Source organism: Thalassophryne amazonica, chromosome 5 (assembly GCF_902500255.1).
Source record: "Thalassophryne amazonica chromosome 5, fThaAma1.1, whole genome shotgun sequence".
In the NCBI taxonomy this organism is placed as follows: Eukaryota; Metazoa; Chordata; class Actinopteri; order Batrachoidiformes; family Batrachoididae; genus Thalassophryne; species Thalassophryne amazonica.
This window is the reverse complement of record NC_047107.1, coordinates 80,166,185-80,189,606: the sequence shown is the minus strand read 5'-3', so window position 1 is coordinate 80,189,606 and position 23,422 is coordinate 80,166,185. Positions and strand designations below refer to the sequence as shown.

Sequence of the window (23,422 nt, the reverse complement as noted above, 5' to 3'; positions counted from 1 at the left end):
CAATGAAGATCAGAAACCAATGGACTGAAAAGGACTTTATTAGATTTTGATGAAGACTAAAACATGTGAATTTGTAATGCCTTCTTTGGTAAAGATGTTTCTGACATTTTGTTCCTTTTTTCTTTAATGTTTCAAATCACCAATAAATTATTTGGCTCAGTGGCAAACAAGTGATTCCTTTGGGAGACTCTTTGTGAGGGACAATCAGCTTCAGCTACAACACCATGGACATGTGATGCACTTCCCTCAACATGAACCAGCTCACAGGTGTCCCAGTGTGAGGCTGAAACAAGGATAAGGAGATGAGGTTAAATCTGGAAGACTGCTGTGGGACTAAGGTGGGAATGAATGTTGGTAGGAGCAAGACAGATGATGCCTGAGTGAAAAAGAATGTTGTGATGGCAAAGAGTAGAGGTGGTGAAGGTGGATGTGTTTAAATACTTGGTGTCAATGACAATTTTGGAATTGTAGAAGCTCTGAAATGCAATCTGGGGCTATTCCAGACAATAAGCTGCAGTGAGTGCAGCATCCATTTTGGTGAGAAATAAAACCCAACTTTCCAAAATCACTCCTCATGTAGTACTCTGACTTACTCGTTGTAGGATGCAGAAGTTTTCTAGCTTGGCAGACAGCTCTGGAGAAAATCACTGAATAAATGAACAAACTGAAAATGTAGTTTGACCAAAATAAATTGTCATTAAACTTCAACAAAAACAAAACTAATGCTATTTGGGAACTGCAGAACGAATGGGCAAGTACAACACATCAAATATATAAAAACCAAATTAACAAGAAGCATTTCAGTGTTAAAAAAAAAAAAAAAAAAAGCAAAACATCTTTTGGATCACAAATCACTCCGCCCTTATTTCTTTTCTTATGTTCAAAATAATCCTTCAAATAAAATTAAACAGTCAACATCCAGGAGCCACCAGGAAAGTTTGAGATGTTTGCTGTCAGGATCACTGTGAAACTACAATATATAAATCAAAATAAATGAAAAACTTGAAGCACTCAGAGAGTGCAAACCTCCGCCAAGGCCATAGGGTCACTGACCCTAAAGAGATTCCCTCCTTGGCACAGTGATCTATTCAACAATTCAGTGTTACAACCAAAACTATGATACATACACTTTTCTTTCCTGTATATTTGACATCCTTGACCATGAAAACATACCACTAGAACTTGGAATCACTTTTATGTCTTTATTAGTTGAAAAGTTATTGTATAAAAATGATTTTTCAGTAATGGCGGTTTTCTTCTGGATCTAGCTCCATAACATTTGAAGCTACATCAAATCTGATGACACCTTACTGAATGAGTATAGATTCAGCTACAATTTGGTGTTAGTTGTGCATCTCTAGCTTCATTTGTCACCTCACACTGATATATTTTCTATTTTCCCTATATTTTTGCGTATTCTGGATCACCAGACCCGGAATCCGGATCCGATCATCACCAAACTTTGTTGTTTGATAGAACATTTGACTATGTTACACCCTAATTTTTTTTCAAGATTTTCTGCCTTGTTTTTGTGGAGTTAGAAACTAGAATGTCAAAATTCCCCCTATCCCGCAATGGTGAAGAATCCTTTAAAAAATTCCTGGATCCAGATCGTGATCCGGATCACCACTAAAATTTAATCACTTGTTCCTCTTGTCATTTCCAACCACTCCTCAAAATTTCATCAAAATCCATTCAAAACTTTTTGAGTGATCCTGCTGACAGACAGACAAAAAAAAATATTTTTGTCTCTTTCTCTAAAATTGTATATACTAATCATTAGATTATTAATATATAAACAAAAATAAATTTAAGAAATATTACAATTTGAAAACAAAGGCACCCGAACATGATGACAGCTGCAGCTGCTTAAGGCTAACTTTTAACATTGAAAATGCCATAGACATGCTAACGTGTTAGCATCGGGATCCAGCTCGTGATCCGGATCACCACTAAAATTTAATCACTTGTTCCTCTTGTCATTTCCAACCACTCCACAAAATTTCATCAAAATCCGTTCAAAACTTTCTGAGTTATCCTGCTGACAAACAGACAGACAAACAAACAAATGCGACTGAAAACATAACTAACCTCCTTGGCGGAGGTAAAAATGCAATTTGTAATGCATTTGGCTCTTTTACATCAACAAACGCTGACTCATTAATTATGATACTGAACACAAATACAAACGTGCTAACAGGCAACAGCTTATTGCTACTGAAAATGCAATAGACCTGCTATCACGTTTGCATTGTTCCCGTTTTTAAGTTAATATGTCGTGGACATGAACGAGCGAAGCTTATCAGCATCTCACCATGTCATTTAGGTCCTTCAGACTTTATTTTGAGTAAATGCTTCAGGGGAGCATTAGCATGGCATTTGCCTCTCACATGCCTGAAAAAGCTCCTCACCATCTAACAATGTTCCTTTAGGTCCTCACACTTTTTTCAGTAAAATGATTATTGGGAGCATAAGCATGACTAAAACCTTTCAGCTTCTGGGGGATGGAGCTCCCCCAGACCCACCGCCTTTTTAAGCATTTTCCTTATTTTGCCTTTCAGCTTTTGGAGGGGCTCTGACCCCCATACCCCCCAACTTTTTAAGCATTTTTCTTTTTTTTTCCTTTCAGCTGAACCCCTAATTACAGCCCTCTTAACCCCCTGCCACATTAAGCATTTTTTTAATGTAGATGCAAATTAATATTCAAAGTTTTCAGCTAGTTGACAGTAGAGCTGTAGAATATGGCCAAATTATCGTATCTCAATATTGTCATATCAATATCAGGGTTCTAGCTAGGATAAAATTTTAGTGTAGTGGTAATGTCGAGGGATCGTAGCGACCGGGGGGGCAGCTTTTGAAAATTTAAGCTAAAAGAATTGGCCATTCTAGGGGTACCCAAAGGGGAAAAGCCAGGTATGACAGCCCAAGTCCCTTCATCATGTCCAGAAGGCTGGGGAAGTTTGTTGAGTGGGCAATCTCATTCTGGGTTAGCCAGTACATGGCCCTCAGTGAGGCAGTCGGAGTCCGTGGACGCAACTGTTTGTTGTGATTTGGCGCTATATAAAAAAATTGATTGATTGATTGATTGATTTTTAAGTCAAGACTTAAAACCTATTTTTATTCTCTTTCTTATGAGTAGTTTTTATTTTATGTTTTATTCTTTTACTTCTGTTTTTAATTAGATATTTGAATTTTATTTATTTATTTATTTATTTATTATTTTTTTATTTTGAACTGTTCTGTGTGAGGCACCTTGAGACGGCTTTGTTGTAATTTGGCACTTTATAAGCTGATTAAATTGAAATTGAACATTTTATTGAGTCTTAAAGTAAATAAATATGAAATTGGTTACTGGATCATTAAACTCTGGACATAATAAACTCTATCTACATACATGGTGGATCCTTGATCTCTGGACATAAACAGTAATAAAATCTGTTAGTTTCTGTCAAAAACATTTCCTTTCAGACATTATTATTGGCATGAATGTCTTTCCATATCTGAGCTGAGCTCTTACAGCTGTGCTGCACATTAGGTTCATAAAGAATGCAGGACGTCTCATTCTGGGAGGAAAAAACATTTTAGTCAATTGTAGTTTATTGTGTTGTGTGGGCCGCCAGAAGAGGAGGTACTGCTGGCCCACCACCAGAGGGCGCCCTGCCTGAAGTGCGGGCTTCAGGTACGAGAGGGCGCTGCCGCCACGGACACAGCTGGGAGTGACAGCTGTCACTCATTATTTCCTGACAGCTGTCACTCATTCTTCATCATCTCACTCCATAAAACCCAGACGTCATCTCCACCTCATCGCCGAGATATCGTACTTCTATAGAGGTAACTTTCTCTGCCAGCATTCAGTGATTTCAAGAGCTATTGTGTTGCAGCTGTCAACCAGAGGACCGGCGTGGGTCGCGACTGTTTCGTCCTACGTCCCGTCAGATAAGTGGTTAAACAGACGCTGCACGAGTGTGTGTTAAAGGTGGAGGTGGCATTCCCACAGTTGTTGTTACGGGGTGTACACACACCCACACTTGACTGTCTTTGCTCTTCGCCAGCAGTACCAGATCCGGTAGTCGGGGACGGTGATCACCTGGGAATTCGGGACTTGGCGGCTCCAGTATTCACCAGGTTCGGTGGCAGCGGAAATCGTGTGGTTCCGGCTCTTCTCAGGACAGACGTCTTCTATCCTCGAGCCTGCCCACACGTCACCTTTGTGGATTGACTGTTGTCAGATTCTGAGATTGTCTGTATGTTCGTTGTGCACCTTCACAACATTAAATTGTTACTTTTTGGCTCATCTATTGACCGTTCATTTGCGCCCCCTGTTGTGGGTCCGTGTCACTACACTTTCACAACATATTGTCTGTATTGCAACGTTTGTAAGAGGTGTCATTTTATTTAAAGCGGCAATTCGTTTTGAAGTTATTAATTCCGAGCGGAGCAGCAGAGCTGCGCAGCGTTTGGAGCTGTGCCAACGGAATGGAGGACGATTCTCGTTTGTTGACTGCAACAAGACGAGTCCCAGTTAGTGACTTTAATACACACAAAAGTGACTCATGATATTTTAATGGCTTTGAGAGGGGTTAAGAAGCGGACTTACTGCTTCTGAAGAGCAGCGAATCAAAGAGCCACAAGCCATTGAATTGAAGCAATGTTTCATTGATTCACGCTTCAAACTGGAGTCGCGCTGCATAAACGGTTGATTACAGACCCATTACGCTGTATTGAAAATAAGCATAATGGTCCAAAATAAGCGTAACGGTCCAAAATTATAGCATAACGGGCCGTAACGCAAGTTTGCGCTAGCTAGAACCCTGAATATGATATGCAATGTGACTATGATTTGACACAAAGTGCAGCAACAGTGAAAATTAAACATTCTTAAACTAGAAGCATTAGGAGAGCGCAAACCTCCACCAAGGCCATAGGGTCACTGACATCACATGGAATACCCTTTGGCAAAGACACTTATTCCACGTCGTTTCACGCATCTACCGTCATGTTTCAGATTCAGTGGTTCACCCTCTGGGGTCCAAGGACATTTTTAGGACAGTTCTCTCGCCTGGCATAAATGTTTTATTATTGCTGTTAACAGCTCTCCCTGCATCCCACAATCACGTTTTCTGTCTCTCTTTTTTTTTTCAGGACAACCTGTACTTTCAAAATATATATGCTATAGTTGTGTTTTATAAGATAAGACTTTATTGATCTCACAGTGGAGAAATTCACGTTACGTTAGCTCTTAAGAAAAACACACAAGATGGGTGCAAGTAGAGGAAAATGTGCATCAAACAGCGTGTGCAAGGATAAGCAATAATAATAATACTTGTAACAATACAATAAAATAAGAAAATGAGGTAGAAATAGTGAATATATATATATATATATATATATATATATATATATATATATATATATATATGCATATACAGTAGTGTTCAGAATAATAGTAGTGCTATGTGACTAAAAAGATTAATCCAGGTTTGAGGGAAACAAGGTACCAGTAGATTCAGTAGATTCTCACAAATCCAACAAGACCAAGCATTCATGATATGTACACTCTTAAGGCTATGAAATTGGGCTATTAGTAAAAAAAAAAGTAGAAAAGGGGGTGTTCACAATAATAGTAGCATCTGCTGTTGACGCTACAAACTCAAAACTATTATGTTTTTTAGCAATCTTGTGAATCACTAAACTAGTATTTAGTTGTATAACAACAGTTTTTCATGATTTCTTCACATCTGCGAGGCATTAATTTTGTTGGTTTTGAACCAAGATTTTGCTCATTTACTCGTGTGCTTGGGGTCATTGTCTTGTTGAAACACTCATTTCAAGGGCATGTCCTCTTCAGCATAAGGCAACATGACCTCTTCAAGTATTTTGACATATCCAAACTGATCCATGATACCTGGTATGCAATATATAGGCCCAACACCATAGTAGGAGAAACATGCCCATATCATGATGCTTGCACCACCATGTTTCACTGTCTTCACTGTGAACTGTGGCTTGAATTCAGAGTTTGGGGTTCGTCTCACAAACTGTCTGCAGCCCTTGGACCCAAAAAGAACAATTTTACTCTCATCGGTCCACAAAATATTCCTCCATTTCTCTTTAGGCCAGTTGATGTGTTCTTTGGCAAATTTAACCTCTTCTGCACGTCTTTCATTTAACAGAGGGACTTTGCGGGGAATTCTTGCAAATAAATTAGCTTCACACAGGCGTCTTCTAACTGTCACAGCACTTACAGGTAACTCCAGACTGTCTTTGATCATCCCAAATGCATGAATCACAGTCTCAGCATCAGCCATAGATAGGATGGGACAAATCTTCACTATATTTCGCAGGTGGAAGAAAACAGTCCTTGTAATATCTCTAATGTGGAGGTCAAAGGACAACGTAGGATCAAAAATTACTCCAAGATTCATCACTTTGTCAGTGTGATGTATGACACATGTGCCTAGGCTAAGAGTCAAATTGATGCCGATGTCTCACTGGACCAAGAACCATCATTTCAGTCTTATCAGAGTTTAAAAGTACGACGTTGCTAGACATCCACCTTCTCACTGATGCAAGGCAATCTTCTAAGGATTTTATGTGGATGAGATTACAAGCAGCTATCGGCATGTATAACTGAGTATCATCAGCACAGCAGTGAAAGGTAACTCCAAAATGCCACTATATGTGCTCAAGGGGTGCTATATAAAGGAAGAAAAGCAGGGAGCCTAAGACGGACCCCTGTGGAACCCCAAATTTCATGTCACTAAGGTTAGAGGTAGTGTTACTGTACAAATCACAGTGAGAACGACTGGTCAGGTATGACGTCAACCATGCAAGGGCACTCCCAGCAATCCCAAAATGATTCTCCAGCCTATCGAGTAGAATATGATGATCTACAGTATCAAACGCAGCACTGCGATCTAACAGCACCAGAACTGTAGTGGTGTCGGAATCCATTGCAAGTAGAAGATCATTCACCACTTTAGTGATATCGGCCTATAGTTTTTCAATACACTACGGTCAAGGTTAGATTTCTTAAGTAATGGTTTAATCACTGCAGATTTTAAACATTTAGGAACAGATCCAGAAGTTAATGAGAGATTAATAATTTCCAGCACAGTCGGCCAAGAGTGGGCCACAGCTCCTTAAACAGTTTTGTTGGTATAGGATCAAATAAGCAGGTTGTGCTTTTTGTAGAGGTTATGAGTTTTGTCAGCACGCCTAGTGAGATACTATCACATTCTGTAAATCTAGGTAATACCTCAGTAATGGCACCCACCTCAATAGCAGGGTGTAATGGCTGGGTTAAGGCATGCTGGGATATGTTTAACCTAATGCCTTCTATTTTCTTCTCAAAGTAATCCAGGAAATCTTGTGCTGTAAAAGGAGTGTGAACTACAGGTGGCTGTCCATGTATGTGTTGCCACTGTGTTGAACAAGAACTTTGAGATATGTTTGTTTTTGTTGATCAAATCAGAGTAATAGGTTCGTTTTGTAGCCAGTAGTGCATATTTATTGTCTAAGATAGCATCACGCAAGGTGGAATACTTCTAATTTCGAACTATGCCATTTCCATTCTAGACCTCTAGCCTTATGCTTGAGGTCATGCAAGTAGTCATTGAACCAAGGTGACTGTGTTTTCGGGAACATGGTTTTAACAAAGGTGGCGCAATCATGTCAAGTGTAGTTTTGAGCACTGAGTTTGAGTATATCGAACTCAAATAAACTGAATGTGCTTCAGAGATTTTGTTAAGGCAGTACAGCTGTTTCTTACTGTGATATATACAGTGGTGGGCACAGTTGCTGGTGGCTTGGTGCATCTGCTGTGGCTTGGTGCATCTGCTGTGTCTTACGTCAGGGCTCTGCTCCCAGCTGTCAAGCTGCACTTGGGCTCCGCCCCATCTGTCAAGCCAGCACGTGGAACTGACAGACGTCAGGCGTCTCACATCTGATCTGCATTTTCACTGAGTAGGTGCTCACAGCTGACGTTCATCTCATCTCATCACCGTTCCAGATTTAATGCCGGGCCTGTCATGGTAATCTACTGCTTACGACTGCTACAAACGCTTATGACTGCTGCTCACCTCCAGTTGAACCTCTGTGTTCCTGTGGGTCAGAACCGGGTTGCCTCGGGTTCCCAGCTGTGCTATTCCATCACACCCAGCCGGTAACCTGAGCTTATGTTTTTCTCATTGTTCTTAATTTGGAGTCCCGTCACCACGTTTGGAGCTAATGTCACTTATCTGTTGTTTTCCCGATATGAGCCTCCGAATTCATTAACTTCTCCTGCTGTGTTTTTCTGGACTGAAGTCCCCGCACTGCTGTCATAACTCTTCCGCTATGGGCTCCCACATCCACAAAAGTATCTGACTGTGTTTTGTCACCATCACTTCCAGGCGCAGTATGTAACGCGCCGTGTTTTTCCCTCTTGGGATTTTCCAGGCTCAGTGTGTTACATGTCGTGTTTTTTTCCTACCGTGATATTCCAGGTTTCTAATGATGACGTTATCAATCGTGTTTTTTTCCTGCAATGTGAGTTTCAGCTCTTAATATATTCTCAGTTATGTAAAGTGGATCATACTGGTTTATTCACATCACGCTTTTCTGTCTCTTGCTTTAACCTTGACGTATTCTGTTGTTTCGTCTGGTGTGTATTCGCACGCGGCACTTCACTCCACTGTCAATTATCAGAGCCCGTTCATCTCCGCGCTGCTTAGTGATCAGCGGGTATTCAGCTCTGAGCCTGTTCCTCTTCATGGAGTTCTGTAAACATCAACCGTTATTCAGTAGTCCGGGTTTGTGCGCATTTGCACAGTTCAGGAACAGTGTGTACAGTCATCTTTTTGTTCCTCTGGCTGAACTGTTAACTTATGAACTGATCTGCTGACAGTCTGGAGTGATCTACACGCAGCAGCTAAGTTCCAGAGTTAATGTAACTGTAGTTTTCTGAGTGTAGTTTCCCAGAGAGTATTAGCTGCTAAATTACTGCATGCATCTAAGCCTGGAACTTGGAGATGTCATCTGACTCTGTCAGTCTGCCACATATGAATGTACTGCACTTTGATCTGAACTCCAATCCAGAATGAACTGAGACTTTGATTCCGAACTGAAAAGCCTGAATGAACTGAACGTTGATTTGAACTGAACCTCACCATGAACTAGTCAGTTTAGCTTAAGGTGCTTTTACACATAACCAAGACGCGTTACGAATGTCATTTTTCTGTCATTCGTGACACATTCCTGACATTCTTAATGTGACTTAACGCATCTGAATAGGTTTCTTAATAGTGCGTGATATTCTTGATATTCGTGGAGCATGTTTTTGCCTGTCAAAAAATCTTCCACGAATGTCACACACCACCCTCATTTCGTCTCACGTCGTGGAGGTCGCAACTGAGCGTATTGATCCGTCTTGATGAGTAGCGATCCTTAATATAACGTGACAACGTTCGTAGTGGTTCCTGTGATAGTTCTTGGAGCCCAAACTGTCACGCGTTATTACGAAGTGACACGGAAACTGTCAAGTTTTGACACGACTTGTAACGCGGCGTCACATTTCACTGCGTGCCACGACAAATCAGTTTTCTGTCACGTGCGCATAATTAAACTCGGCTCCAAGTGTCGTTCCACAGTTCCTGCTGAAGCTCCTCAGGATGCTCCTGCAGGTGTTCCACCTGCTGTTGTAACCGATGAGCGGGAGAACGAGTCTGAGCAATCAGAGGAGCGAGAGGAGACTCACGTGCAGCCAGACATCTCTGCACCTCCTCCAGTCCGGCGGAGGAGGAAGCGCGTGCACAATTAAACCCTGCTGCATCGCATTCAGTTTGACTGCTGACACCAAGTCGGCTAAAAGTCTAATTTCAGTGCTCTCCAGCGCACTCCTGCAGGTGTTCCACCTGCTGCATGTGCCTGATGTTTGGGAAAATGCATGAGACACTGCCACATGAAGCCACACATCTGGCGCCGTCCTCCTCCTCCTCTCTGCACCACTTCATGGCACAGAGCCCAACTATACATGCAGTCACAAAGTTCTTCTGAAAAACTGGAGCGATCTGAATTCGGTTGGATGAATATGGGTGTGTGTGTGGAGCAAATTCACCTCGTTCACAACGTGACAGAACTTAACGATGCGCTGTTATGTGCAGTAGTGCGCAACAACGTGGAACACTATTCTTGACCGTGCGTAATGGTTCCTGATAATTCTCCAGCAACACGTGCCATTAATCATAACACGTGGTAACAGGTTGCAGCAGTTCCTGAGGATACCTGATGCCTCTGCCCCAAATCATCACATTCATGATCAGCAGCCAAGAATGTGTACTTCGTGGCATTCGTGACTTGTCGTCGTTATGTGTAAACGCAGCATTAGACTTTTTGTTTCATTTCCAGATGTGTGCCCAAATGCACCTTCACAATCTCACCTTCCCTCTCATTCTCCCCCGCAGTTAATCCAGTCCCAGCAGCTCCGCAGGTTCACTTCCCTGGTTTCAGTCCCTGTCTTGTGGCCGTCTGTCCCGTCAGTCAAGTCCACATGGTCCATCTTCCTTTAGTCCTTGCACTGCGCAGTCCTTTGTTTAATAATGCCTTACTGCTCCTGCATATGGGTCAACCATTCAAACCCAGTTCTCCTACCATAACAAAATGTCTGAAATTCAGTTTGCGTTTATTAAATGCCACACATCTTAAACATTGACACCGATTATTTATTTGGAATATTTGTTTTGGCAAGTTTTCACGGTCTGTACTGCCATCTACTGGCCAATAGTGTAGTGATTATGTGTTAGGGTCTGGGCGGCAGTAGATGGCAATGTTCTATGCATTTTGACCCCAGTTATATCAGACGGTTGGTTAATCACAACTTGACTTTTGGCTTTTGCAAATGGCTTTTTTTTTTACATATGAAAAAATGGCATATTTTACAAAAGCATATTTATATGTAAACCAACACACACCTCACATTAACATGTTTGTTTTTACATAGAATGAATGAGTCAACCAATCAGTGTTAGCGGAGGCTCATTTTACCCATAATCCCTTTGGCATCTGTGTGTTTATTACAAAACTTCAGAATTAGTGCTTTATTTAAAATTAAAAATGTGTTATATTTTAACTTTATGACAGAATTGTCATTAATGTAGTTACTTTATCCAGAATAATTTGATTTAGAAATCATAACTATAAGTCAAAACTGCTTTATTTTCCAACACCTCTGCCTCACGGCGGAACTGCTGTATGTGATTAAGGAATAATGACTTTTTGTTTGTGACAAGCTGGTGGTCAGGTGTCTTTAGCGGCGGTACAGTAAAATACATAGTAAACAGGAGCTTCCAGCAGGGGGCACAGCGCACAAAGGCAGAATTGGTGATTCATTGTTTAGGTTTGTGATTGCAGTGTTAAAATTCAATTTTGAAAGTTATCGGTTATTGGTTAGCTGTAGCTTCCGATAAATTTTTGGGTGGTTCATCGGTTTAGCTTTATAAAAGATAACTTTTCAGTTAGCTGATTAGCTGTTATCAAATCTAACTTTTTGGTTAGCTGTGTCCACCACTGGATATATACAAATCCACTGAATGACTTTTTAGAGTGTGTGAAAACTGAAAGTAAGAGCTAAAACACCAAACACACCTTTTGATAAGACTAGTCAGTGTACCACTGACTTTTTATTTATCAGTTACAAAGAAAAGTAACAAGTTTCATTTAATTCTGCATCAAAATATTTTGAAAGTTTCCCAGTCAGAATGCCCATTCACATGCAGTTCCAAAGTACTTTTTTAAGTAGGATATTGAAAATTTCCATGGTTTGAGTTGGAGAACACAGGATTAAAACTGCAGATAGCTTCTGATCTCCACCCTTTACACAGTACAAGAATGGAGAGATATAGCAAATTATATTTATGCTATGGAAAGGATTACTTTTTCTCTCTGGCTTAAGAAAAATGCATTTTTAAACTCTTTGTTAAGTGGGGCACACATGTAAAGCTCATACGGGCAGGTTTTGCAAAGGTGAATTACCCTGTTTAAAAGTTATTTATTTAATTCTATTTTCTCTTTCTCCCTGACTAGCAAGCCTTACTGATCTTTATCCGCTTCTCTTTTCATTCTTCCTCTGATAAACATTTCAGTACTTCTGTGTGTACACTTTATCATTCCCAAAATGTATAAAGTTGTTATATTATGTAAAAATCTGTGAACCACATTAGAAACAATAGTGTATTTGTCTTGATATTTAATTTATATTGTAAGCTGCTGTCTGAAAAAAAAATTTATTTAAACTGCAACTGTACTGATGATTAGTGGATGAAGTTTGCTGTTCATGTCTCCCTACTGCTCTCTAATGGACAGCAGCACATTTTGCACAAAGGATGCAGTGTCCCTAAACAATTTCTGATGAAATTTCAGTTGACAAAAATTTCAGTAACATGTTAACTTTAATTTTCTTTTGAACCAAAACTTGATTCTCAGTAAAACTTGACTTACTTGTGCTTCATTCAAGTTGATCCAGGGTTCAGGTAAGGTCACACTACCCATGTTAACAGAGATGTAGTGCCTCAGCAAATCACACAACTTAAAACTTTTAATACAACCTGAAAGATAAGATAAAACAAAGACATACAAACTTAGAGGAATAAACGCTATTTTGGCGTCAACTGTCGAGTATTAATCCCTCAATCCCAGCCTGTCTAGTCTGTTCGGACCTGCTGGAGCCACACTGTTTAGCTGCTGGCACAGAGATTCTAGCTGAACCACGGTCAGGGTGGACTGTGTAGCTTTTTCCATAGGTGGTGGACAGGGAAGAGGAGGCGGGCTTGCCACTACTCGATAGTCCCCATTCACATAGAAATCAGCACAGTCCTGGAGAAGACAACATAGAGAATCATAAAACAGAGGGACCAATGAAAGATAAGCACAACAGAATAGGACACGACACAGCTATCCTGCAACTCGTAAGCAGTACTCAGAACACAGAATGTAGAGCATAACCTGCAGATAGCTTCAACACTACTTCAACACTGTACAGTTATAAAATCATTACATACCAAGATCAGCTCATTCTGCAGCTTAGCACCAGACTCTATGTGGTGACGCACCACTTCTGCAAGTTGTTCAATACTAGGACAAAAATACACATAAAATATAAGCGTTCATGGAAAACACATTGTCTGTCTCTTTCACAAAAATGTTGGTCATGGCTCATTCTTAATTGAGTCTTATTATTTTTATTTCATTTTCTCAGGTACTATTTTGTACTGTTCAGAAAACATTCAGAACTTTCACCCACTATGCAATGCAAAGTGTGCTAGCATTCCTTTTTTGTTGTCGTTGTTGTCAAAAGCAATCAAAGTAGTAAAATATGCTTGTTTGTAATAATGGTGGGCACAGTTTAGCTAATAGGTAATTAGCAAAGCTAACTTTTTCATTAGTGGATTAGCTTTTCAGATAGCTTTGAAAACCATCAGTGGACAAGTAACTTCTACTTAATTTACATTAACTAACTTTTAGTCAGATAAAAAAAATTAAGTAATAAAGTTTAATAGTCAAAAATATTTGTAAACTCTAATACATCTTTATTCCTGTTGGAGCTTATCCAATTAACACAACTGACAAATCATATGAGGCAACAAGCATCATCTTGAGGAGATGGAGGAGCAGGAGGTCAAGCCAGGGTAAATGAATTAATTAGATTATTAAAATTAATTTTCCATGTGTATTTTTATTTCTTAATATTTCTTGTTTATTATAACTGTCTGTTGAATGGAGCCAACTGTTTGTCATTTGTTCATTTAATTATTTATGTACATCTTGATTATTATCTGATCTTGGCTTTTTAAACCTTTATGGGAACCTCTGTGTTTACGATTCAACATATTAACATTTCAGCTCTTTAGGTCTGGTTTTAGGACGTTAACACTAAAAAGAAACCAAGCCAAAGGTATTATCAAAATTAGGGGTTGGAGGTTATTTTTACCTTCAGTTAGATATTTTAGTAGTTTATTTGTTTAGTGTCATCACAATTAACTTTTCAGTTAGCGGATTATTGGCTATTAGAGCTAATTTTTAGCTTTTGTGCCCACCACTGGTTCATACACACAAACAGTAGCATTACATGAAGCAACAACAAAATATACCATTTCTCATAAGCTGATCAAATAGTGCACTCTTTCTCTCTGAACACTTTTTTTTAAATGTATTTTGGTCTTTGCGATGTTACCCAGAGAGCATGATTGATCAAATCACCCTCAATCAAACTTAATTAAAAGAGACAATCTTTCAAACTCAGAAACAGCAGCTCCATCAGATATGAAAGAAAACGTCTACCTTCACCATTTCAAAACAAAAGGTCTGAGTGACCGTAGAAGTCTGAATGCAGCGTTATTCCCACTTCTATTCTAATCTCTCTACTTTATGGTCATTCCTTTCTTCTGTCACTGCATACAAACACAGCCCATTCCATACACACCACTAAATATCATTCACAAGTACGTACTCAGGCAGACACCATACCTGTTCATTTCTGCCAGATAACATGCTTCTAAGCTCTTCTCTATGCCACTAAAAGTCTCTTCTGCACAGCTTTGCAGGGACTTCAGCTTCAGTAGACCGTGACCTTTCACCAGCATAATTTGGGTTTTAGCTGCATTCGCTGAAACACATGTTCACAAAAATATCCAAAGTACTATAAATATGTAACAATATGAGTAAATCCTTTAGCCACCCTAGAGGTCTGATGAAATTGCAGTGATTCTTTAGTTCTCTTTCACTGGCATGCCAACAGAACATCAAAATTTAAATGTTGGATTATTTTCTTTCATCAAAGAAAATCAGCAGTTATCAAGTTACAAACCTCATTTGAAGAGTTTGAAGTGGTTAAAAATGGGGGGTGGAAATAGGTGGGGGGTTTTTTAATCCCCCACTCCTTTTGAACTAGATAACTTTATTTTTGGTTAAAGGGGTAGGCTTTGCTTCTGCCTATACCCTTTCAGGCACACAGATGCACTGTTAATCAATTTTCTTTCTCCGTTGTAAGCTTTTTTGTTATTTTGGACAGTGTGTGCTGAATAAACTCATTCATTTTCCAATTTTCTTTTTTTTTTTTTTTAATCTGATTTATTTTTAGGTATCCTGGCCACTGTATGACAACACAAAGCCAGCTGCTGATGATCACTCATTATAAAATGACTTTAAAAACATTTTTAAAAACCCCACAATTTTCTTATGCAGGAAACTATAAAAGAAACTATGTGGTTTTATTAATGAAAATAAGTATTATCATACAGTATTTAATGAATATATTTTTGTACTTTGCAAAAGTTTCAAACATTTTATGTAATTAAAGCACATAGTTAAATTAGTACTGCACACTGTATGCTTCAAAACAGTGTTACATCAATTCTATAGTGTAAATCAGGGCTACCCAATTAGGGGCCTGCTGGCTAAATTTGTCCCACCTTATCTTTGTTTTGGCTCCTCGTGCAATTGTTAAGCTCTTAAGAAATTACTGATAAGCAGATTAAAAAGTACTGTTCATTAATTCAAAATTGTATTCTACATTTAGAATGTTAATTTCATAAAAAATAAAATCCACTTAATTGTGTGTGTGTGTGTGTGTGTGTGTGTGTGTGTGTGTGTGTGTGTGTGTGTGTGTGTGTGTGTGTGTGTGTGTGTGTGTGTGTGTGTGTGTGTGTGTGTGTGTGTGTGTGTGTGTGTGTGTGTGTGTGTGTGTGTGTGTGCACGCGCATGCACCTTCATGATTCAGTGCTGCTGCATATTCTTGATATAGTCTGTGAGGCTTCTCTGGCTGTTTTCCTTCAACTGGTTCAGTGCTGGACACTGGACGTGGGGATGCTGGAGTTGGAAACACAATTTGGACAATAAAATAAAAAAAGCTCAAACTGGCAACAATTATGGTAAAGGGACTGCATTCATGGTCAAAGCATTTTACATTTACCCATTCATACACACACACCAACTTGGGGACCTTAAGGACCTTGTTGATGGGCCATTCATGATTTTCTAACCTGACAGGGATTTGAACCAAGGATCCTCCAGTTAAGCCCACTGCTTTAACCACTTGGCCATTACATGCACTCTAGTTTCTAAAATTAGACATGAGAGTACAGATGACACCACAAGAATGGACCTAGGCTTCATCTGAATACACGTACTATGCAGTAGGCAAAAGTAGCACACATAATTTCTAATGTGTCAAAAATTTAATAATTCAAGAATTTAGTAGTAGTCACATGTAGTAGTACCTGGATGATATACTACATCCATAGTGTGCAAACACACTACACTACCCCATGGTGCAGCTGCAGCCTGGAACTGAAGAAGACCTTCGCGGGAAAATTCAAAATATTCATACGTGAAATGGTAGCAGCATCCGAGGGGCCGTGACATTGTACAAACATACGTACATCAGGAGCCATTTAGCCTCACAGGAAGTCGTGATTCAGCAGCACCAAATATATATTAATCTATTGGTTTGTGATATTATGACGAAAAGCGCCTCATTTTCGTCACGGCAGCACAAATTCATTCTAATTCATTCCAAGATGGCTGCATGAAATTAAAAGTGAAACGGGGGGGGGGGGGGGGGGGGGGGTTATGGTTATGGTTAAGGTTGGGGGTAGGAGTAGGGTTAGTAATAGTGAGTTTAAAAAAGACCCTTCACGAAAATTTGACTCATTTCGTGATGGGAGCACAAAATAAAAAAAGGGGGGCTGGGCTGCATGTGCATATGCACTGTCTGTAAATATCCAGGTCAAAGGACAGGCTAAATAGTACATCTGGATTTTATCCCTCACTCACTTTCTTCTAATACATACTTATTACAGTAATAGCTGGGTAGTATGCACTAATTGAAGTGAAGTACCAAGTAAGTGTTCTGCTATAGGGCTTAATATTGTCTGAGAAGTATGATTTGTGTTTGGCATGCTGATAAAAATGGGGAAACAACACACAAAAGAAATGAGCTCAAACAGACATTAAAATATGGTGGCGCAGTTGGTCAATGATGCACTTTGATCCGTGAAAAGGCTGGCCTGCAGGCTTACTCGGTGATGAGCAGAGACGTGGAAAAAGTAGTACATTTCAGGGCCAAATCTTCCATCAGGCGTGTAACAGTCCAAAGTGCAGCACAGGTGTCATTGCTAGTATTCAACCAAAGCAGTTGATGTTTCCACCACCAACAGACAGTGTAACTAACAAGAACACAATAATTATACTTGCATGTTTTACCATGTTTGTGTTGTAGCCTGGTATGATGCCTGTGCACTGCTATCATGGCATAACAGAAAGTGATTGTCCCATAGAGCTGCAAAAACCTGGTCTAAAGTTGAAAGTTTTTTCTGATATTAATACGACACAATATTGAGATATGCTTCATAGTGGATGCACATTGCATTTTTTACACAGGTATGTGTGTTAGAACATCACACTACCACACTAAAAAACAGAGTTGAAAACAAAAATTAACAGCAAAATAGAAAACAAAAAACTTTCATTACCCTGGTTTGATGGCTCCTTGACCCACCCCCTGAGGAAGCCAGTGTTGTTCCTCAGGGGGTGTGTAGTGCCTTGGATGGACTTGTGTTGTGATTGAACATCAATAATATCTCATGAGTGCATTTATGTTCAAACTTTGGCCAGGTTTTGTGCAAGTCAGATGAAAACATTTTGAAATTTCCTGCTAACAAACCAATAGATGCTAGCCAAAACATAGTCCCTTTGATTCATAAAAAATAAACACATTTGGCAAAGAATGGAACCAAACAGCAATGCACTGCAATGTTGGAAAATGTGTCTCCAGAAGACTGACCTTTCTCTTTCTTTTGGGCTTTCTTTTTAGGTTTTTCACTTGGATGGGATTTAGTCAGTTTCTCAATCTCTTTTGTTTCTTGTACTTTGTCCGACAGTTCTGTTGCACCCTCCCTTGGGTGGGCTTCTGCTGACACCTAAAGACACACACAAACACATCAGTAATTCATGCAATTTATGAACAACAAAAAAAACATCTATTTAACAGTCACACAAAACATTACCAAAGTGCTGATTTCTTGGAGGGCTGTGTTGCAGTCACTGATCAGTTTCCGGGATGGCTACGGTACACAATAACCACAATCAATATCCATCACTAAAACAATTGCCATTTGTCTTAGCACAGTAACAGACAATTGAGATTAGCAGACTTTAACAGCAAACCTACTTAGAAATTACCTTGATTGTCTCAGAGGAAACAGGATCGCTGGAGAAGAGCAAAGAAAGTTTGTGGTTAGTGACTCACCTGAATGATGACATTTTTGTGTAATTAATTTCAACAGTACCTGCTCCTGCTTGGTCACCTGACTGCACACCTTAAGTTCTTTTTGCCATCAGACCTAATTATAGTGACAATCTGGCAAGTGCTCTTCAGCAGATTGTGTTTCTGTGTCACTTTCCAACTTTGTTTTGCAAATCCTGACCCTCCACCCTTCATAAGATCTCAACACTTCCTAACCCCAATAACACTGTCTGCACATCACCTGACATCTGCCTCTTCAACGAGATAAGAGTCTCCTGCTTGCTCCCAGTCAAATAAACTGTCTGTCTGTCTGTATGCTCATTGAAGCTCACACTCTACAGTTGCCATTTGCTGCTTTGAGTTCCAGATTTCTGAACACTTGTCACTGTTAGGAAGTATTCACACTTCATCTACAGCCAGATTTCATCTACAGTCCAGGCTACAGAAAGCTCAAACATTATATAGAACAGTACTTCTCTCACTTTTGGTGAGTAAGTCCCTTCAGTTACTCCCTTGTTTTCAGTTGGAGTCACCACAGCAGATCCAAAGTGGATCTGCAAGTTCATTTGGCAGTGGTGGGCACAGCTAACCAAAAAGTTAGTTTCAATAACTGCTAATCAGCTAACTGAAAAGTTACCTTTTATAACGCTAAATCAATAAACCACCAAAAATTATCATAAGCTACAACTAACTGATAACTTTCAGTATTGTCTCCAGTAGACTCTCAGCTACTAACAAGCTGATTTTGAGTTTAAACACCGCCAACACGGCTGATAGAATCAAAGGCGATCACAAACCCAAACACAGCCAGTCAGCACTTCTGTCTTTGTGCACCCTGTCTACTGGTGTAGGGAGGCATCATTTACCTTAACAGCATACAGTGGTCCAGCCATGAGGCAGACATCTTGAAAAGGAAAGCAGGTTTGACTTGTGGTTTTAATTTATGAATCAAATTAATCCAGATAGAATAACTACATTAATGTCAACTCTGTCATTTGTACAAACTGAAAATATAACATATATGTTCATTTTAAAATAATGCACTAATTCTGAAGTTTTGAACATTAACACACAGATGCTCAAAGGGATTATGGGTAAACTGAGCCTCCACTCACACTGATTGGTTGACTCATTCATTCTATATAAAAACCAACACAAGTTAATGTAACGTGTGTTGGTGTTTTCAAATAAATGTGCTTTTGTAAAATATGTCAATTTTTTTCATTTGCAAAAACGAAAAGTCTGTTAAGTTGTGATTTGAAAACCACGTGATATATCCGGGCACCAGTAGATGGAAGTGTTCTATGCATTTTGACCCATCTACTGGATGGCAGTGGGAAACAGCTCAGTTTAGCCATAATCCCTTTGGGCATCTGTGTGTGCTAGATGTTCAAAACTTCAGAATTAGTGCATTATTTTAAAATTAAAAGATATGTGTTACATTTTCACTTTGTAAAATGACAGAGTTGACATTAATGTAGTTATTCTATCCGGATTAATTTGATTTATAAATCAAAACCATAAGTCACACCTGCTTTCCTTTTCAAGACGTCTGCCTCATGGCTGGACCCAGTGGTGGGCACAGCTAACCAAAAGGTTAGTGATGATAACATCAATCTGATAACTGAAAAGTTATCTTTTATGATGCTAAACCAATAAACTGCTAAAAAATGTATCTTTCGTACAGATAACTGATAACTGTTATTTGGACGCGGCTACATCAGATTACACGGTCGGCTTCTGATAAACCAGTTTCACTTTCACTTCGCTGCTGGGTAAATTCAAGGATCACAAACACATAAGAATGCACAAAAAATGAATGAAATAAATAAATAAAACGCCACACACTGTCATCTTTCAAAAGCAGTCAAACACAGTATTAGACATCACAGTTTATCTCGGTATTATGCAGTAGTGTTCAGAATAATAGTAGTGCTATGTGACTAAAAAGATTAATACAGGTTTTGAGTATATTTCTTGTTACATGGGAAACAAGGTACCAGTAGATTCAGTAGATTCTCACAAATCCAACAAGACCAAGCATTCATGATATGCACACTCTTAAGGCTATGAAATTGGGCTATTATTAAAAAAAAAAGTAGAAAAGGGGGTGTTCACAATAATAGTAGCATCTGCTGTTGGCGCTACAAACTCAAAACTATTATGTTCAAACTGCTTTTTTAGCAATCTCGTGAATCACTAAACTAGTATTTAGTTGTATAACCACAGTTTTTCATGATTTCTTCACATCTGCGAGGCATTAATTTTGTTGGTTTGGAACCAAGATTTTGCTCATTTACTAGTGTGCTTGGGGTCATTGTCTTGTTGAACCACCCATTTCAAGGGCATGTCCTCTTCAGGATAAGGCAACATGACCTCTTCAAGTATTTTGACATATCCAAACTGATCCATACCTGGTATGCGATATATAGACCCAACACCATAGCAAGAGAAACATGCCCATATCATGATGCTTGCACCACCACGCTTCACTGTCTTCACTGTGAACTGTGGCTTGAATTCAGAGTTTGGGGGTCATCTCACAAACTGTCTGCTGCCCTTGGACCCAAAAAGAACAATTTTACTCTCATCAGTCCACAAAATATTCCTCCATTTCTCTTTAGGCCAGTTGATGTGTTCTTTGGCAAATTGTAACCTCTTCTGCACGTCTTTTATTTAACAGAGAGACTTTGCGGGGGATTCTTGCAAATAAATTAGCTTCACACAAGCATCTTCTAACTGTCACAGCACTTACAGGTAACTCCAGACTGTCTTTGATCATCCTGGAGCTGATCAATTGGTGAGCCTTTGCCATTCTGGTTATTCTTCTATCCATTTTGATGGTTGTTTTCCATTTTCTTCCACGCGTCTGTTTTTTTGTCCATTTTAAAGCATTGGAGATCATTGTAGATGTACACCCTATAATTTTTTGCACCTGCATATAAGTTTCCCCTCTCCAATCAACTTTTTAATCAAACTACACTGTTCTTCTGAACAATGTCTTGAACGTTCCATTTTCCTCAAGCTTTCAAAGAGAAAAGCATGTTCAACAGGTGCTGGCTTCATCCTTAAATAGGGGACACCTGATTCACACCTGTTTGTTTCACAAAACTGACGAACTCACTGACTGAATGCCACACTATTATTGTGAACACCCCCTTTTCTACTTTTTTTTTTTTTTTTACTAATAGCCCAATTTCATAGCCTTAAGAGTGTGCATATCATGACTGCTTGGTTTTGTTGGATTTGTGAGAATCTACTGATAACTTGTTTCCCATGTAACAATAAGAAATATACTCAAAACCTGGATTAATCTTTTTAGTCACATAGCACTGCTATTATTCTGAACACTACTGTATACACCGTTATTTACAAACTAAAAAGCTGCTGCTTTTTTCACACGTTTTCAGCCCTGCGGCTTAAACAACCGAAATACGTCCATTAATGCATTGATTGGCAGAGTAAAATACACGTAGTAAATATAAATTCTTACCTGTTAGTTTCAGTGGGATTCATCTGAATAAATAATCCACATAAAGTGTTCTCTTTTTTGAATCCAAAACAGTGTCCAGACTAAATGTGAAGAAATATCTCTCCTGCTGTACACACAGCTGCGCCGTGAGAGCTCCTCTCCCCCACCAAGTCTTGGTGATTAAATTATAGCCACAAAGAAATAAAATAATATTAAAATTAGTCCATTTTGTTCTTGTGTCGAGCGGACAACTCACTGTAACGTCCAAAGTGAACCTGGACTACACTACTACAATGCTCCCTGTGTCGATCGGACAATCATATTTTGCGCTTAATGATGATGCTAACAAAAAGCTAATCCACTAACAAGAAAGTTAGCTTTGCTACTTAGCGGTTAGCAGATTAGTGGAACTGTGTCCATCACTATGATTTGGCACAGGTTTTACACCGGATGCCCTTCCTGATGCAACTCCATATTACACAGAGAATGGCCAGGACTGGGATTCTGTCACTTGCAGTCTTCTTCTTTCGGCTGCTCCCATTAGGGGACACCACAGCAGATCAATTATTTCCATTTCGCCCTGTCCTCTGTATCTTCCTCTGTCACACCAACCACCTACATGTCCTCCCTTAGCACATCCATAGATCTCCTCTTTGGCCTCCCTTTTCTCCTTCTGCCTCGTGGCTCCATCCTCAACATCCTTCTCCCTATATACCCTGGGTCTCTCCTCTGCACATGTCCAAACTATCTCAATCTTGCCTCTCTGACTTTGTCCCCAAACCATCCAATCTGGTCTCACAGCAAGTTGTGATTCAGCAGCACAAAATTTACATTAATCTATTGGTTCGTGATATTGTGACGAAAAGCGCCTCATTTTCGTCATGGCAGCACGAATTCATTCTAATTCATTCCGTGATGGCTGCACGAAATTAAAAGAGAAGGGGGGGGGGGGGGCGGTTATGGTTAGGGTTGGGGCTTGAAGGAGTAGGGTTAGTAATAGTGAGTTTAAAAAACCCTGTCAGGAAAATTTGACTCATTTCGTGACGGGAGCATGGAAAAAAAAACGTGAGACTGGGCTGAACCATCCCACCTGAGCTGTCCCTCTGATGTGTTCCTTCCTAATCCTGTGAATCCTCATCACTCCCAAAGAGAATCACATCTTCAGTTCTGCCACCTCCAGCTCTGCCTCCTGTTTTTGTTAGTGCCACCATCTCTAAGCCGTACAACATAGCTGGTCTCACTACTGTCTTGTAAAGGTTCTCCTTCACTCTTGCAGATATTCTTCAGTCACAAATCACTCCTGCCACCTTTCCCCACCCATTCCACCTTGCCTGCACTCTCTTCTTCACTTCTGAACCACACTCTCCATTACTTTGAACAGTTGACCCCAAGTATTTAAACTCATCTACTTTCACCACACTCAAAAAATGGCTGGATGAACTCAGTTCAGTTATGTGCAGGATTTCCATCTAATATATATATATATATATATATATATGTAGTCCCAACTAAAATAAATTAAATTATCTTGCATGGACGTGCTTTATTTGAGTTGAGGCTACATATATTTATTACATGGAAATCTTGCCCATAACTGAATTGAGTTCATCCAATGCATCAGTTTTTTGAGTGCACTTCTACTTAGGGTTGGGTATCAGGAACCAGTTCTTTTC

General features: G+C 39.6%; 1 protein-coding gene across 1 annotated transcript in view; it reads right to left on the bottom strand.

The window, feature by feature from the left end:
- Positions 1–23,422, bottom strand: part of spef2 (sperm flagellar 2) — a 111,639-nt gene that overhangs the window by 24,424 nt on the left and 63,793 nt on the right. Inside the window, exons 25-32 of the mRNA XM_034169578.1 lie at positions 18,214–18,241; positions 18,039–18,095; positions 17,816–17,951; positions 15,739–15,840; positions 14,500–14,638; positions 13,035–13,107; positions 12,693–12,849; positions 12,475–12,581 (exon numbers count right to left, since the gene is read on the bottom strand). Of these exons, the coding sequence (XP_034025469.1) occupies positions 12,475–12,581; positions 12,693–12,849; positions 13,035–13,107; positions 14,500–14,638; positions 15,739–15,840; positions 17,816–17,951; positions 18,039–18,095; positions 18,214–18,241 (799 nt within the window). The remainder of the gene's footprint in view (positions 1–12,474; positions 12,582–12,692; positions 12,850–13,034; positions 13,108–14,499; positions 14,639–15,738; positions 15,841–17,815; positions 17,952–18,038; positions 18,096–18,213; positions 18,242–23,422) is intronic.